The 19,333-nt window shown below is 41.1% G+C and overlaps 1 protein-coding gene across 2 annotated transcripts in view; it reads left to right on the top strand.

Moving 5' to 3' along the window:
* The window catches only part of GRIA3 (glutamate ionotropic receptor AMPA type subunit 3), a 405,232-nt gene that overhangs the window by 274,877 nt on the left and 111,022 nt on the right, over positions 1-19,333 (top strand). For both annotated transcript variants that reach the window (XM_040323936.1, XM_040323935.1), the window contains exon 4: positions 3,715-3,902. In XM_040323936.1, the coding sequence (XP_040179870.1) occupies positions 3,715-3,902 (188 nt within the window). The remainder of the gene's footprint in view (positions 1-3,714; positions 3,903-19,333) is intronic.

The raw sequence follows: 19,333 nt of genomic DNA, 5'->3' as shown, positions 1-19,333 counted from the left end.
AAAAAGGGGAATAAAAACGGAACAGTAAGAGTAAATTTGAAAGCATAAAAACGGGGAAAGAAACACCCAGGAAGCAGAGAGGGAGCCACACTTGCCTATTTAAGCTTGTTTAAAGCTTGTACATATGCCAGGAATCTGTGCCGGGACTAACCCCTGAGACCACCAGAGCGGGGTTCCCCCTATAAAGCTCTATTAGAGACTGTACAAGGGGGACTTCCAAACAGGAGAGGCTGAACCTGCTGGGGCGATAGCGGTAGGAGACAAGCTGTACGTCCACGTCCTGTCAGGTGAGGATAAAAAAAGAGAATAATGCCGGGTGTCTCCCCTTCAAATTTATAGCTAACCAATCCTGTCAGGTTGTGGGGGCGGAGTCACAACCCAGTGTGTGCTGCCATGAATGCGTCAGGAAAAGCATTTGTGAGGTCAGATACTGATGTTCGCCTGTTACTTAATTAGTGTTCAGTAAGCTTGAGGTCAGGGGTCTTTGTCAGCTACACAAGTTCCTCTACACCGCTTAGATCAAATCATGTCTGTATGAACCTGCTTTTGTGCATAAAGACATAGTCATGCAGCAACAGAAAAGGGCCCTTCCCAAACTGTTGCTATAAGGTTGGAAACACACAGTACTTTAAAGTGTTTGTTAATGCAATTTTTTTTCCCTCTGATACATCACAGTAAGCTCCCCAGTGAATGTCTTTTTTTAAATGTGTTGTATAATAGCTTACTTAAGCTGACTGCCCGCTGGTCTCCTCTCCCCAATGTGATAGCTGCAGGGGGTGGTGCTGGGAAACGCCCGCTGATGTCAGCCAAGAAGACGAGAGGAGGGGAGGAGACCACGGGCAGTCACATGAGCGCCGAACGGCGCTCTGAAGTAAGATATTATATAGTACATTTTAAAAAAAGACATTCACTGGGAAGCTTACTGTTCTATATCAGAGGCAACTATACTGTTTGTTTTAGAGCAGGAGAGAATTGGGGCACTGTCAGGCAGAGAGTAGAAGGGGGAAAGGAGGGGGCAAGCACACAGGAGACACAGGGCAGGCTGCGGATGACGGAGGCACGTACTGATGACTCAGAGCTCAGCTGCCCTGATACATGGGAGTCAGTGCAGAGAGGGGAGGGTAGAACCTGGCAGGATCAGCCAGGTCTTTTAGGTGTTACAGGGACTCAAATGACACAGCACAAGCACTGTGCTGTATAACATGCTCTAAGGGAACAAGATCCAATTTTCTTAGGTTAACAAACACTTTAAATGTCTTCGTATGTTGCAGAATTAATATTTCCTAAAACACCCGACCTCATAAATTAGCCATATAATATAAGTGTCAAATACTGACCAATATTTCTTTGTACTTGTAGACATTTTTTGTTTTTCATTTCAGAATAACAGAAATTTTCCATCCTATAATATATTTTCTGCAGCTGTTTCTGCATTCTGCTTCCGAACAGTAATCATTCAGGGGATAATTATACACTGACAATTATTGCAAGTGATGCTTATAACTGTATTATCAGTCAGTATATGACTTTTACTCTGGTATTTATTTGTATAGCCTCTATTATATATCATTCAGAACCAACCACTCTCATATGGGGTAAAGGTAAAGGTCTAAGTCTGCATAAAACATACTTATCAATAGCACAATACGAGTGTCGGTGCTCCCAGGTGTCTATAAACTATTTTTGGTGCTCACTGTTGTATTTGTAAATGCTTCCTCTTCCTAATTTCTCACTGTAGCATTCCATGTAAAAAACTGCACACTATCTCTATAAGATGATACCCTTTACTGCATACTGAAGAGTCTGGTAGGGCTGGAGCTGGAAAAGTGATTAAAGGGAATAAGTGCAAAGGGACAGTGTGTAGTTCTATCATTTATGTGTAATACTCATCAAAGTGCTAGGCAGTGCACAGAGTCCAAAGAGCGAATCATTCTCAATGTAGTCGATACATTTTATTCATATATATGGCTTGGAAAAGGACATGCACATACTACAGCAAAGACTGTGGATGTCAATTCTTTAAAAATGCCTCTAGAGAACTTCAAAGACTGGAGATCATGTCTGCACACTAGGGGGCAGATCCTCAAAGAAATCACGCCGGCGTATCTGTTGATACGCCGCGTAATTTCAAAATTTGCGCGTCGTATCTTTGTTTTGGTATCCACCAAACAAGATACAACGGCATCTGCGTTAGATCCGACAGGCGTACGCCTTAGTACGCCGTCGGATCTAAGATGCAATTTTCTGGTGGCCGCTGGGTGGCGTTCACATCGTAATCCGCGTCGAGTATGCAAATTTGCTTTTTCCGACGATCCACGAACGTACGAGCGGCCGTCGCATTCTTTTACGTTGTTTCTGTTCGGCTTTTTCCGGCGTATAGTTAAAGCTGCTATCTGGTGGCGTACTCAATGTTAAGTATGGCCGTCGTTCCCGCGTATAATTTTGAAAATGTTACGTCGTTTGCGTAAGTCGTCCGTGAATGGGGCTGGACGCCATTTACATTTGCGACGAAAACAATGACGTCCTTGCGACGTCATTTGGAGCAATGCACCCTGGGAGTTTTGATGGACGGGGCATGCGCAGTTCGTTCGGCGCGGGGACGCGCTTCATTTAAATGAAACACGTCCCCTACTCGCCGCATTTGAATTCCGCGCCCATACGCCGCGAGAAATACACTACGCCGCCGTAACTTACGGCGCAAATTCTTTCAGGATTTAAACATTTTCAAAGTAAGTTACAGCGGCGTAGCGTACCTCACATACGCTGCGCCCCATGCAAATGTATGAGGATCTGCCCCCAGATCTGAAAGAGGCTGGGTGTTTTCTTCATTTGAATGTGCACATACAGTATCCTTTAATGTGGATTGAAAACTGATCGGAAAGGCCAGGCAACATTTCTATACAAGGCATTACCCCCACTTAGTCAAGAAGTCTCAGGCCTCGTACACACGGCCGAGGAACTCGACGTGCCAAACACATCGAGTTCCTCGGCCAGTTCAGCCCTGAAGCCGCCGAGGAGCTCGGCGGGACGAGAGCTCCCATAGAACAACGAGGAAATAGAGAACATGTTCTCTATTTCCTCGCCGAGGTCCTCGTCGGCTTCCTCGGCCGAAAGTGTACACACGACCAGTTTCCTCGGCAGAATTCAGCCAGAAACTCGGTCGGAAGCTGAATTCTGCCGAGGAAACTGGTCGTGTGTACGGGGCCTCACTCTTTCTGTTGTACCATTAGTGGTCTTGTTTATCCTACATTCTCTGTAATTTAAATCAAATGTAAGGAAAGTCCAGAGATAAGCCCAAAGATAAGCCACTGGACTGACTGTTTAGAAATAATAAAAAATGCATAATAGTAGGTAACCCATGCAATTGACTGCTGTGACTTTTTGAAGCTGTGTCATCAATAAACAGAGCTATGCACAACAACCGGTTGGTTTCTGTTTACTTGTTAATCTTTAGTTATTTTCATATGTTCATTTATACACTCATTACTATTATTCCTATTACTCGGAGAGAAAATATAGAAAATGTGCTGCCAGGAGGTATTTTTATGGTGTAATATAGGGAAAGCAGGCCATGAAGTGATAGGGAAGGACCAACGTGCCTGCGTGATGTTTGCTTCCAGAAAACCATTTGCAGTAATGTTTTTTTTTATCTGAAAGTGCTCTTTTCATATTCTTAACAATAAAGAGTCTGATTGTGTCATTTCTCTTCTCCAGGATTTTCCATTCTCCAGGCCATTATGGAGGCAGCCGTACAGAACAACTGGCAAGTGACAGCCCGATCGGTAGGGAATATAAAAGATGTTCAGGAATATAAACGCATCATAGAGGAAATGGACAGACGTCAGGAGAAAAGATTTGTAATAGACTGTGAAGTTGAGAGAATAAATACAATTTTGGAGCAGGTACACCTGTTTTTTTAAATTTCATTTTTTTTTGTTATTTTCATCATTCTGAACATAAGTATAAGAGGTACCACTTTTTTTACTTGTCCTATACACCTTAGATGTTGTTCACTTGTTTTTATTCTTTCTTGAAAAAAAGTGGGAAAATCTGGAAGACTGAATTTATTTTTTAGCCATTTTGACCAATTTGTAATCCAAATTTCTGTATGATTCTTGGACTGTCATTCATTTTTCTTATTTAACAGGAAGAATTATAGGCATTTTCAGATTATAAAAACGATTACAAAGTATTAAACTGTAAGGCCTCCTATGATTAATTTCAAGGGCATTCGAATAAGAAGTCAGTTACGTACAACAACAAGTATATTTAAAAATATATTTATCTGTTTCAAACAGAAAGTCAGGGCGTTGTGCTGGTCACATAAGCTAAAGTCAAATGTGAAGTATAATTCCACAGGGCAGAGTGGCTGCATTCACTTGACATCAGGTCACATATAATGTCCTGAGGTCATGAAACCATGAACTGAATTGCTGTAAATCCTTGCCTTTATCGTCTCTAATACCTGCTGGTTACCAGAGAAAAACAAACTTTACAATTACAGAACTCACCCATAGACATTTACTTGCAATTTTTGAATTCCAGCTGGTATTTTAAAAGTATTAGTATAAGCACCGCATAACATTTGTAGGCTGCATTTAAATCCATAAATAAAACTTACTGCAGTCTTTTGGTAATCAGCACTGAGCCAAAACACCATGTGCCGGATTCACGTAGCACTTACGCCGACGTATCTCGAGATAGGCCGCGTAAGTGTCAATGTGCGCCATCGTATCTATGCGCCGTGCCCATAGAACTAGATACGCCTGAATATAGGCTTCCTCCGACTGACGTAACTTTCCTACGCTGGCGTATCTTGGGCGCATATTTACGCTGGCCACCTCATTGCAAATATGCAAATGAGGGAGATACGGCAATTTACGAACGTAGTTGCTCCCGGCGCATAATATACGCGGTTTGCGTAAGGCTTACGTCCGGCGTATAGTTATTCCCCATCTATAAGGCGCAACTCATGCAAAGGTATGGACCAGGGAACAGCCGTCGTATTTTACGTTGTTTACGTAGTAGTACGTGAATAGGGCTGGGCGTAGGTTACATTCACGTCGTAGGCATTGAGCTGTCGTATCTTAGGGAGTATATTTGACGTGATTCTGAGCCTGCGCACTGGGATACGTCCACGGGACGGCGCATACGTCGTTCGTTAGGCCCATCATTTGCATGGGGTCACGCTTAATTTAAATGGATCACGCCCACTTCCACCTACTTTGAATTAGGCCGGCTTACGCCTACGATTTTACGTTACGCCGGCGCAACGTTGGGAGCAAGTGCTTTGTGAATACTGTGCTTGCCTCTCTGTGTTACGTCGGCGTACCACATATGAGATGCGCTACGCCGGCAGAAATATGCGCCGATGTATCTGAATCCGGCCCCATAGGTTTGTTGTCATTAGCAAAAGTATGTTCATACTTTCAAGTGTCAGTAAAAGTGTTTCTATATGGAAAGAGTTCTTTGGAGCCCTGGCAGTCCTGCACTACTCTGCGCACTCGCCTACTCATTTTTATTCAAATACAGATAAAAATAGACGCCTTTACGTTTTTATCCAGCTTTAGCAAAAAATTTCTTTACATAAGAAGCAAAAGTTTTCTTTACATAAATATGTTTCTTCTGAAAGTGATAATTTTCTAACATGTTTGGTAAATTGCTAAATATTAACCCTAATCTTAGCACATACCATTAAAAAAAAATCAAAGAAACCCTATTAAAAAATGTGTACGCATTCTTAGTGCACTTTTTGCTATGCCGTGTTCATGCTGTTACTGTAGACTAATTGATTGTACACTGATTGATTGTGATTGCCCCATATTGATGGCGATGACTCTGCATTCTATCTCCACATCCCCTGAGAATTCTAAATTAGATAATGTCAAGGCACCTCCACTACCAATGATAAATGCCTCAATGGATTTTGTGAGCAAAATCAAAGACCATGAACAGCTAGTCAGTGGCTATAGTTTTTCATGATAATTTAAAAATGTCCAGATGTCCATACAGCAGAATACCTGCTACAGTCCCAGACAGGAAGAAATAGTGGTCATGATGCAGCGCCACATGAACATGTAAAATAGCTATATAGCTAGCTTCTCTCATGGTACATTCAAATGATTTTGTAAACTAGTAATGGCATCATCCTCCATGCAATAGAGGTGATCAAAGGTAGGCATGATTCAAGTGCCGCCTGTGTGACAGCCATAGCTCCCTCCATAGATACAATAGAGAAATATGTGTAGCCAAGAAAAAAGAAAGTGTGTTAATGGCATGATTACTTGTGGAAAATGACAAGAAAAAAATTATTCAAAATGAAAACGAATGCTGCCAATTCATAATAGGACTGGTAAACTACAATATGTAAAATATTCGTTTTTTTTTGGTAATAGATAGGTGTTAAGAGAAATTCTATTAGTTATGCAATGGATGTCACTAAATATGCAAATGAGCAAGCATAGTTGCTGCTATTGTGAAGCCTATTTTATCACTTTATTCACATAGAAAAAAAACTTTAAATAAAGCAACAAAGGGAGCAAAAAGAAGGAAAATATTTAAAACATATTTTTAGAAGCGTAATGGTAAGGCTTTACCCACCATTGCCCAAAAAAAGGCTTGCACATCGTTATTATGTGCTTTAAGCTTTGTTTTCAAACACTAAATCTTTTCACAAGAGCAATTCATTCTTGATTTCAATTGATTTTGACCTCCAGACTTTACAGCCAAGTACATGTCTCCTGTAGGGTGTCAGGGCTCATCTATATTGATAAAGATTGTGCTTTGAAGGAAAGCTTAATTATTGAATATTGTTTAGCTGGAAGAGTAAACAACTCTGATTACTTCTGTCATTAAAAAGGTTTGTAGTTCTATGTACCTTTGAGCCTGGAGATGTATTCATCAGAATGATCTAAGCAATGAAAAAGGAAGTATGTTTATCTCTAAAACGCAAAAATGTTTGTGGTAGCAATATTAATTATAATGTTTACTGTATAAAGTATACATGTGGATTGGCCTTAACATGTTAGCAGTTATGAAACAGTTTTTAACTGTGAAGCCTTGTACACACGGGCCAGAATCTCGTCAGGAAAAAACGATGTTTTTCCTGACGAGATTCTTGGCAATAATCTCTTTTCTTGGCAATAATCTCTTGCCGCCCGATTGTACAGACTCTCTTTTCAAAAGAACCGCGGTTTTCTTGAAAGGCAAGAACGCGGTGACGTCATCGCGTACGACGAGCATGCGCTTGTCACATTCAATGCTGTCGCGCCATCTTGCTGCACCCTACCTATGCCTAGGAAGCAACCGCGCATGCGTCAAAGTCATTTCGAGCATGCGTGGGTTTCCACAGCGACCAGGTAAGTATACACACTCTCGGGTTTCTCGGCAGGAAAATTGCCAAGAATCTCACAACGAGAAAATAGAGAACATGTTCTATTTTTCTCGTCTAGATTCTGGGCAGTTTTCTTGTTGAGAAACCTGAAAGCCTCGTACACACGCTCGGTATACTCGGCAAGAAAGTTCTGCCAGCAGTTTTCTTGCTGGTTCTTGCCGAGTAAACCGAGCGTGTGTACGAGGCAGTACAGTTGTATAATAATTTCTTGCCCCCTATAACAGCAAGTCAACAAAGAAATCTCCAAACTTTCTATCCTGACAGTTCAGTTTAACAAGAATAGGAACAATATCTTAGAGAAATTGCTACACCTTTAAAATGTAGTACTGTACGTGTACACATGAAGTGTATGAAAGACATAACTCTAAAGATTACAGTATCTATCTTATCTATCTTTCTATCTATCTCTCTCGCTCTCTGTATATATATATATATAAATATATACACACAGTGCCTTGAAAAAGTATTTATATCCCCCCTTGAAATTTAAATTTTTGGCATGTTACAACCAAAAATGTAAATGTATTTTATTGGGATTTTATGTGATAGACCAACACAAAGTGGCACATAATTGTGAAGTGGAAGGAAAATGATAAATGGCTTTAAAAATTTCCTACAAATTAATATGTGAAAAGTGTGGCGTGCATTTGTATTCAGCCCCCCGAGTCAATAATTTGTAGAACCACCTTTCGCTGCAATTACAGCTGCAAGTATTTTTAGTATGTCTCTACCAGCTTTGCACATCTAGAGAGTGACATTTTTGCCCATTTTTCTTTACAAAATAGCTCAAGCTCTGTCAGATTGGATGGAGAGCATCCATGAACAGCAATTTTCAAGTCTTGCCACTTAATTGGATTTAGGTCTGGATTTTGACTGGGCCATATTCAACACATGAATGTGCTTTGATTTAAACTATTCCATTGTGGGGGTGTGACCAAGACCGGCATGTGAGAGGACGCTTCTCCCACAGCTCTAGACCAGGTCAGTCAGCTGGCTGCCACACCCATGCTCGCCATGAAACCACCGCCAGCCCTCTGCACTAGAGGGATGGCTCTTAAGGGACAGAATGAGGCAGCGGCCTCTGAGCTTCAAGATGGCACTGCCGTGTCCCAGTTGTGGGGAACACTACGCAGCTGAAGGACATGGGCCTGAAATCTTACCCAGCGCAACCAAGGTAAGGAGCAACCTTGTGACATGCTGTACTATGCCCAGAAAATGTCTTGGGCACTAAGGGTGGAGCAGATGAAGGTTTCAGAGGGCGCTTATCATCAAGAGGGGCAGGCTGCCATCTTGTCATCAATAGGGGCAGGCTGCCATCTTACTATATGATCATGGAGCAGTGTGCAGATCTGCAGTACCTGAAGAAGAGGGAGGAAATCAAGAGCAACACACACTTGCTGACATTCTCAGGGCAGTAAATAATTGCATTGCTTCTGTGAACACACTTAAAGACCAATTTGGGGGCTTGAAGGAGGAAGTGTCATTACTGTGACACGCTCTGCAGGAAATTCGGGAGAGAACTACAGCAGTAGAGAGTCAGGTTAGTGATATCGAAGATCAGATACAGATAAGCCGACCTAACTCTGAATCTGCACCGACCTATGTTTAAGTGTATTCTCTAACAGAGATACACTTAAACATATCTAAGATACGACGGCTTGCGCCGTCCTATCTTAGATTGCAATGTTGTTGATGGCCGCTAGATGACGCTTCCATTGCGGCCGGCGTAGATTATGCAAATGAGGGGATACGCTGATTCATGAACGAACGCCAGGCCGACGCAGTCGAATTACGTAATTTCCGTAAGAGATAGGCCGCCTAAAGTTAGAGCTATGCTCTAGTGGAATAGTAATGTTAAGTATGGCCGCCGTTCCCGCCGCGAAATTCGAAATTTTTACGTCGTTTGCGTAAGTCGTCCGCGAAATCGGGATTTACGTCGTTTACGTCCACGTCAAAATCAATAGGCCCGTACGGCGTACTTAGCCGCAATGCGCACTGGGAAATGTAGTCGGCCGGCGCATGCGCAGTGTAAAAAAACGTCAAAAACTTGAGGTCAAGCCTCATTACCATGATACACGCCCCCTCCAAGTCATTTGAATTAGGCGCCCTTACACCCGCTCGTTTGAGGCTACGCCGCCGTAGATTAGCAGGTAAGTAGATTGAAAATCACTACTAGCCTAGTTAATTTACGGCTGTGTAGCCTAAACAGGCTAGGCTACGCCGCCCTAAAGATATTCCAATCTCTCTGAATCTACCTATATGTTTCTTGTCTGGTAATCAGTTATGACTCACTTCAATGTTTAAATAATGTTTACTGCTGTTCTCTGGCTGGGGGACATGATACTTTTGCTTTTTTGCTGTAATATCGCAAGACGCTTGTTTCCTTATGTGTGGATACTAGTCTACCTGGGCTGCCCAGTTGGCAGCCACTACTGCGACTGGTTCTTTTTTTCTTTGTATGGTTTTTGTTGGAAACCTTTCCTTACACTGTTATAAAGCCAGAGTCCCCCTAGTTAGGGATAACTCCATTGTGTTAGAATGCCACCTTGCATTTCTGTTCTTCTCCTGCATTTGCAGTGGAAGTTTTGTGCCAACCGGAGTTGAATTGCAGACGAGTGGTCCCCTGGGTGATCCACGTACCACTGGATTACACCCTGTTCCCCTGTCTCAATTACAGAACTACAACTCTCTATGGTGCAAGTTCCAGTAATGTCTTTGAACATTAGGGGCCTTCATTCTCCCCTCAAATGCACCATGATCTTCCAGTGTCTCAACAAGCTTAACCCAGCCATCCTCCAAGAAACCCACCTAACTGCAGATACAGTGGGATGTTTGCGATTCTCCTGGGTGGGTCCGGCCTATCATTTAACGCACACCTTCTTTTCCCTGGGAGTAGGTGCGTAAGTGCCGTTACTTATAGTGGGGGGTTTTAATTGTTGCCTTAACCCTGGAAAGGCACCCGGCTCCTCAAACCTATGTCCCTTTAAAGTGTTTTTTTTTTTACAGAATTGTATGTATTTGGGCAGATAAAATAGTTAACAAATATCTGTTTTTCAACTGAGTATCTAGCTTCTTGCCTGGGGATCAGCATCATTTTTGGTCTATTCTGCAGCCTTTATCAAAAATGACCATTAAGTGAACTATTACTGTTTTTGCAATATGCATTTTCTGAGTAAATGCTAGTTTATTATTACTTCCTTGCAGACCTAGATATGCCACATTAAGTCAAAGGCTATTTCTTCAGTTCTGTTATGCTGCAATTCCAAATAAAATACAATTACTTCCTTGACCTTGCATGCCATATTCTGGAAAGTGTTTCTTGTGCCTATTATACTTGAAGTGAAATACACTTGTATATTATGTTTTGTGCTCATCGCTTATTACTTATAGTACCAATTTATCTGTGCAACTTTGGCTTCTGCCAGTGCTTGTAAAGTATCTACATTTTTAGTGATGCTGGAGCTGAACATGATGCTTAATGTACAAAAACTGTTCTGAACCTACCGTAGTATAATTATGTACAATAATTCATAACAATCCGTCAAAGTTGTGCTTTCAGCTGTGAAGTCTAGCCACAGTGAAAAAAAATATATACAGTATATCCAGAACTAGATTTTTGGAAAAGACCTGGTGTTGTGCTATTTTAATAAAAATGTGTAGCCAGAAAGATCTGTGGTCATGGTTGTGGATTTAAAGCAGTAGTAAACCTGAATTCAAATAAAAAAACTTTTCCCCTGCAAGGCAATGTTATAATGTGCTAGTATACATTGCATACTAGCACATTATGTGAAACTCACCTTAAAATGAAGCCCACCAGCGATGTGCTGTCACTGCTGACAGGTCTTTTATCTTCACCCGATCTCTGGTCCTATGCATGGCTGATCAATGATGATGTCACTCCCACGCAAGCACTCGGGAGTCACTATTAACCCCCTTAGCGGTAAACCCGAGCGTGACTCGGGGTGGATTTTTTATGCTAAGATCGGTATCCCCGAGTCACGCTCAGGGTGGATGTGCAGAGTGTGCAGCGGCGCGGCTTACCTTTCGCAGCATCCACAGACAAGTTACTCACCTTGTCCCTGGATCCTGCGATGCCTCCCCGCTGTGTGAGCGAGCGGGTCCTCGTCGCTCGATTCACAGTCTCCCCGTGTGCCGCCGATCTCCGTTCCCTGCGACGTTACGACGCATGGGGGCGGAGAATGGCGCCAAATTCAAAAAAGTAAACAAACACTATACATACAGTATACTGTAATCTTATAGATTACAGTACTGTATGTAAAAAATACACCCCCCCCCCTTGTCCCTAGTGGTCTGCCCAGTGCCCTACATGTTATTTTATATAATAAAAACTGTTCTTTCTGCCTGCAAACTGTAGATTATCCAAAAGTGTCCCTTTATGTCAAAAATGGTTATAGATCAGCTAGAAAACAGCGATAATAAATTATAATCACTTGCAGAATTGTGCGAAAGCGATTTGTGGGGAAATACCTCATAAAAAAATAAAAGTAATGACAGCGACAATTCTGCAACTGAGCAAATTTCAGTGATTTTGAGTTGATTACATCATTGAATAATTTTTATTATAATTATATTATTATTTGTTATAATTATTTATAATTATTTATTATATTATAATTTATCATTTTGTTTTTAAAAAAAAATCATACCCCAGATGCCTACAAGACTCTTGTTTGGTCAGATTTAAGTGAGTTATTCCTAAGAATTACAGGCCTACAGTATAAAACGCCAATTACCACCAGGGAGGTTAATCATGTTTTTGGGAGCTGAGAGGAAACCAACACAGACCTTAAGACAGCAAATAAATTAGCATGTTGATAATGTCCGTAGTGGGGATCTTTCATTATGGCTCGGTTCACACCTATGCTTTTTTGGTGCTTTTTGCAGAAACACACTACAATCTAATTAACAAGGTTTCCTATGAAACACACTCACATCTATGCTTTTTTCAGCCGCTGCATTTGATTCCATAGACTTCAATAGAGAAGCTGCAGAAAAAGTATGTAGTGTGTTTTTGACACAATTTTACCTCGATTTTTGCCCAAAAAAAAGCATGCAAAACTCAAATCGTGGCAAAATCACGGTAGAACGTAGCAATCGCAAACTGCATAGATGTGAATCGAGCCTAAAAGATGAAATATTCTTGCCTTTTTTTTTATGTTGACATTTATCTGTTGTTCTCTGGCCTGTTCAGATATTTCAATTTATAAGCAGATAAGGGAATAATAAAAAAAAAATCTCCACAAATTATTCTCCCAAATATAACATTACAACTGAAGTTACTAATTCTCTCAAGGATAACATTGCAACAGAACAAAACAAAACAAAACATTGATTTTCTACTGAAGTTGTTACAGAGCAAGAAGCTTTGCTGTAAAGATCGATGAAAGTTTTGTTTCCGGAATTTAATCCTACAGGCTTTTGTTTTTTCTTGCATGATTTGCAAAAATATGTTGCATTCATTGGGAGAAAAATTAGTCATTCGTGTGCCTAAGGGTTCTTTTTTTTTTTTTTGCAGAAAGAGCAATCAGGTATTTAAGCAGTTTTTTTTTTTTTTGCTACATACTGTAACTTAGGAGGGAAGGAACAGATTACATCATGGTGCAAATGCATAATTTGACTTAAAGTTGTTTTATCAATTCATCCAAACAACAGAAGTAAATGGCCATTAGTGATTTTACCCAGCAAATGTGATAGTTTAGCATGTAGCCAGTCTTATGGCCATGTCTCTGCTGAAGGAGCTGGGAATAATTGATCTGGCTCATCTTCCAGGTTTACACTTAGGCTCAATTCACACTGCCACAACCTGAAAGTCGCATTACTTACAGTGAAGCTTTGCCAGGCCGACTTTGGCGCAACTTTGAAGCAACTTTAGGGAATGCCTGTGTAATCTTCCTTAAATGTCAGATCCAATTCACATCAATTAAGATGAGGATCTGACTTGGAGGCAACTTCCATTAAAGTCTATGGGCACAAGTTGGATAGAAGTCATCTTGAAGTAGTACAGGAACCTTTTCTAAAGTTGGAGAGGCTTCAATAGTGCTAATTAAGACAGCTCTCATTGACTAAAATAGGATTTTTACATGTCACGTGACTTAGGGTCTCACAAGCCGGATCCCAAGTCGCAGCAGTGAGAACCGAGCCTAAACGGTCAGGTGAGGTTCATGCAATTACTGTAAAGTTAACTGCATTCTCCTCACCAAAGAACATCCACCGAGTTCTATCTACAAACTGCTACCCTGGGGCCCCATCATGTCAATTAGGGCCATAAATGAATTGCCATGCAGTGTAGACCCCCCCCCCCCCCAGAACTGGTTGTTTGCACACCTATAAACCAGAGGACTGTAATCCAGTATCCTTCATTTACATTGGGTGCACAACTAGTAAAATGTATAAAAAAATGTATGGCAGGTTGGCCACAAGGGCACAATAAAGTAAAGAATCAGGGAAGCTATGAAAGAAAGGTTTTGAAGCATTACCGAGAAAGTGAAAAATGTATAATAGTCTTAGGTAGTAAATGTTAGAAATGTGAACATGTCAGCTTACCTTTTTTCTATATTTCATGTATGATTAGGTATTTTTTTTGTCTTCAGTATATCTATTCACTTTGGTTGTAAACCTGTTCTTCCATTCCAAGAACAGGAAAATGTGCTTTCTGAGAAGATACATTGAACTGAATTTCAACTAAATCTTGCCCAAGTAATCCCTCTGTGCAATTCAATGTCACTACTCAATCTCTTTCCTCCTCTGTAAGCTTCCAGTGTGTGAGTATTTGATAGATTTACTTGCTTTACTCATCCTTCCTTTTCTCAAGCACAGCGGAACCACTTTTTCATTCTACTCCGTTGAGCATTCATGTGGGTGATTGGTTCCATTGTACTTGGCTAGTAGCTCCAGACATACAGTATATTGAAACATACTATATTCAAGCCCTATATTCAAATTCCCCCCAAAAATTATGATTATTATTACTTCCTTCTTGTTACCTAATGTGTGTAACACTGCATCCTACAATTGCATTAGTAAAAGCAAAGACAAAGGTCCCTTGCATACCTCTTTGCTCAATAAGATCTTTTAAAGCGGATGTGCCACTAAAACAATATATTAAAAGCTAGCAGCTACAAATACTGCAGCTGCTGACTTTTAATATAAGGACACTTACCTGTCCTGGAGTCCAGCGGTGATCGCAGCAGAGGATGAGCCGATCGCTCGTCACCCTGCTGCTCCCCCCTCCATCCACGGTGAGGGAACCAGGAAGTGAAGCGCTGCGGCTTCACTGCCCGGTTCCCTACGGCGCATGCGCGAGTCGCGCTGCGCCCGCCGATTGGCTCACACGCTGTGTGCTGGGAGCCGAGTGTTCCCAGCACACAACGGGCGACAGACGGGATGTGACGGAATGCCCGTCTTTCGCCCGTAGCGTGTGGCCGGAAGTGGGTGCAAATACCTGTCTTTAGACAGGTGTCTGCACCCCCCTCCCCCCTGAAAGGTGTCAAATGTGACACCGGAGGGGGGGAGGGTTCCGATCAGCGGGACTCCACTTTAGGGTGGAGGACCGCTTTAAATATGTTTGTAAGGGAAAAACTAATTACATAGATTTGGTAAACTCCTCATTTTATCTATTTTATCTATGCTCTATTAACACACGCGCTCCAGGCTAAATAAAAATAACAGTCATAGAAATGCAATTACCTGTGTCTGCTTCTTTGCCATGAAAAAAAAATATGTTTGAGATGTTGCGCCTTAGAAGGAAATAAAACCTCAACCAATTTCAGTGTTTTGCTTTTGTTGGTTGCATATAAATAAATTGTTATTATATACAATGTAGTTCCATCAAGTTCTCCCTTTTCACTCATCTGTCAACAGTTAAGTGTGATCTGTCATGCCCTCCACCCCACTTCCAATCTGTGCTGTCATTCAGTAAAGCACGAGTCGTCAGCAGGTCCTGCTCAATGTTTTATTACTGGGACCCGCTGATTGACTTAGCGAATTACAACACAGAGCCCTGTGTTTACTAACAACACAGGGCTATGTACAGAGAGCTGCTATTAGTAAAAGCAGTACACATTACATTTTGCTAGGCACACAGGTAAACCTTTCATTGACAATAGATTTTAACCATTAGTTGTTAGTACAGTGACAGTATATAGTATTAGCACTGATCACTGTATTAATGTCACTGGTGTCAGTCACAGTGTCAGTCAGTTCCCACCCAGTGTCAGTTAGTGTCAGACTGCCTGCCGAACTATCACAGCACCACTATAAGTCACCGATCACTGCCATAAGTAGTATACAAATATAAATAAATAAATAAAGATTACAATATATATACAATAGATTGCAGATGATATTACCTTCCCATAAACCAGATAATATACACTTATTGGGATTTTATTTTGTACCAAAGACATGTAGCAGAATTCATTTTGGCCTAAACTTATGAAGAAATTAGATTTTTTTTTTTGGATATGTTTTATAGTAAGCAAAAAAAAAGTAAAATAAATGTATTGGAAAATGTTCAGTCTTTTTTTGTTTATAAGAAAAATATAAAAATACCACCAAAAGAAAGCTTGACATGTGTGAAAACAAATTAAAAAAACATAGGGTGTAATCCACAAAGATCCGGCGTAACGTAAATTTTCCCATTTAAGTTACACTGCCTTAAAATTTCTACCTAAGTGCCCGATCCACAAAGCACTTACCTAGAAATTTTTGGCTGTGTAACTTAAATTCCGCCGGCGCAAGGCGTTCCTCTTTTCATGGGGGCGATTCCCATTTAAATTAGGCGCGCTCCCGCGCCGGCCGTACTGCGCATGCTCGTGACGTCATTTTCCCGACGTGCATAGCGCGAAATTACATTACGCCAAGCTTTGTGAATCGCGACGGGTCAATAAAGTTGCGTCGGGAAAAAAAAAAGATACGGCTAGAAAAAAAAAAGATACGGCGAGAAAAAAAAATTCAAAACAAAAAAAAAATCGCGTCGCTGGACAGAAGGGTCTGCTTTTACATGGTGTACTAACTTTACACTTTGTAAAAGCAGCCCTAATTTTGCGTTTGCGTTTGCGCCCCCCACCCCAAAGCACCTTGTCCCCATGTTGATGAGGACAAGGGCCTCCTTCCGACAACCCTTGCCCAGTGGCTTTTTTGGGTGACCGTTCGTCCATTTTTTGTTGCATGCTAGTCTCATGTCGAGAGTGAAGAGGTTACTCACCATATGAAAATTCTCGTACAACAGAATACAACGTCAGAAGTGATGTTTTGTGTTGAATAGTTTTGCATGAATTCTTTCGTTTCTGAGCATGCGTAATCTTGCTCTTACGATTTTTTTCGGACGAAAACCATACAAATTAAATGATAATCGGACATTGAGTTCATATACGACAAAAGTTTTATAGTCTGCACATCCAGCTTTTGTCAGACGAAAAATTGGAATTGGCTGTCGAAAAACCATACTAACAATCTGAAAATCGGCAGATCGGCCGTCAGATGAAATTTTACTTCCGATTTTCATATTGTGTGTACGGGCCTTTGTGCTATCCAAAATGGGGAAAACAGCTTTACCCTTTAGTAACACTTTTATAGAATGCCATATTAACAAATCCTGTAAACATGCAGTCAGCTGAGTACAGTTATTAACCCCTTGCTTACTGGGCACATATACCCCTTTCCTGCCCAGGCAAAATTTCAACTTTCAGCAATGCGTCGCTTTAAATTAAAATTGCGAGGTCGTGCGATGTCCTTTTTTTCCCACAAATAGAGCTTTATTTTGGTGATATTTGATCACCTCTGCGGTTTTTATTTTTTGCGCTATAAACAAAAAAAGAGCAACAATTTTGAAAAAAAAACACAATATTTTTTACTTTTTGCTATAATAAATATCCCATTAAAAAAAAAAATTCTCAGTTTAGACCGATATGTATTCTACATATTTTTGATAAAAAAAAAACGCAATAAGCGTATAGTGATTGTTTTGGGCAAAAGTTATAGTGGCTACAAAATAGGGGATAGATTTCTGACATTTTTTTATTATTATTTTTTTTTACTAGTAATACGGCGATCTGCGAATTTTGTCAGGACTGCGATATTATGGCGGCCACATCGGACACTTTTGACACATTTTTGGGACCATTCACATTAATACAGCGAACAGTGCTATAAAAATGCACTGATTACTGTATAAATGTGACTGGCAGGGAAGGGGTTAACACTAGGGGGCAAGGGAGGGGTTAAATGTGTATCCTGGGAGTGATTCTTACTGTGGGGGGAGGGGACTGACTGGGGGAGGTGACCGATGCTGTGTCCCTCTGTACAAGGAACACAGCATCAGTCTCCTCTCCATGACAGCAGGACGTGGAGCTCTGTGTTTACATACAGAGCTCCACGTCCGTGCTCTGTCACTGCCGATCACGGGTACCTGGCGGACATCGCGACCGCCAGGCGCGCAAATTGGCATCTCGGTGACGCGCCGGGCGTGCGCGCGCGCTTTGCCGGCGCCGCTCGCGCGCCCCCCAGTGGCTGGAGGCCAGAGTCTGTGTATAGATGGCCTCCCGGCAATTAAGAGCCACATTGTGGCTGTAAAAACCCACTGGGCGGGCGGGAAGTGGTTAAGAAATGTGTAGATGCAAAAAAGAAGCAAATGCTCCAAAAATTTGCACAATTGGCTAAAAAAAAGACCAAACCACCTTGGCTTCAAAGGACATCTGTATGAAAACAGAGTTTCAAAGTTATAAGCATGGCAAAACTATTTATAGTAGTGACCATATGGACTGAATTATAACATGCCTAATAAGGAATTTTTAATCCCGAGTGAAGAGAATATAATAATATATAAATATAACTGAATCTTAGGGTACACTCGACTTTTTACCAAATATAGCTATTTTTGTTATGCATTGTCACTTTTGTGAATATTTTTCACCATAAATGGTGTCAAATTTAATAATAAGATCACAAAAAGCATGAGATTCAGCTACAAGTCAGATAAACTGGCTTCAAGGTCATTTTATTCCTATTTAATTTTGCACTCTCTGTCCACGTTATCCTCCCTTAGTTATGCCCCTGATGACTGTCCATTTTGATCATGTTGGGTTTGTTAAAAGAAAATGTATTTCAGAACATTTTAATTGGCATTCGTTCTGGGATCCAGATGCTCTGAGAATCTGTCCAAGCTATTAGAGATAGATAAAAAAAGGATGTTTTCTCCTTCTTACACCTACTTATGACACCTTCACAAATGTTATCATGTTTGACTTAACTAGACTCATTAAAAGTGAATATTATTCATTTCCTTTTTGTCATATACTGCTTTACAGTATATATTGCAAATTATGATTCTATGCAGTGCTCTAAATAGAAAAATAAAAACCACATACATATTTTTATCCAAGGGTCCTCTGGCTTATCAAATGACATGATGGGTCCTTACTCTTCTCTTCAAATGGTGGGAAATGTAATGATGTATGATTGCAGCTCAGTACAACAATAGTATGAGCTGAGGCTGCATGATAACGTTCAAAGAAAGAGGACTGAATGACGCTGGGCATGTAATCAATCTAGGAGACTGAGGGCACCTAGTGGTCTAAAAAAACAACTGTGGGGTACAATTCCAGATTTAAAGCGGTTGTATGCCTGACAAAAAAACAACAACCTGTAAAGGCAAAGGCATAATGAGCTAGTATGCACCACATACTAGCTCATTATGAAATACTTACCTGAGAACAAAGAGCCCACACCACCTCCCGGTCACCGCTGAGGGAACTGAAATGTTCCCTCTGCGTTTTTTTCCAGGTTCGTGGCTCTGGCGATGTGAGTGGCCGGAGTTTCGATGACGTTACTCCCACACATGCGTGGGAGTCCGTCGTTTAGGCAAGGAGCTCTGAATTTCCAGCACGATCAGCCGCACCTTCAGAGCGCATGCACCGTTGA

The sequence above is a fragment of the Rana temporaria genome, chromosome 9, assembly GCF_905171775.1.
Source record: "Rana temporaria chromosome 9, aRanTem1.1, whole genome shotgun sequence".
Taxonomy (NCBI): Eukaryota; Metazoa; Chordata; class Amphibia; order Anura; family Ranidae; genus Rana; species Rana temporaria.
Note: the sequence above shows the minus strand (reverse complement) of the source record. Positions and strands in the feature narration are given on the sequence as shown.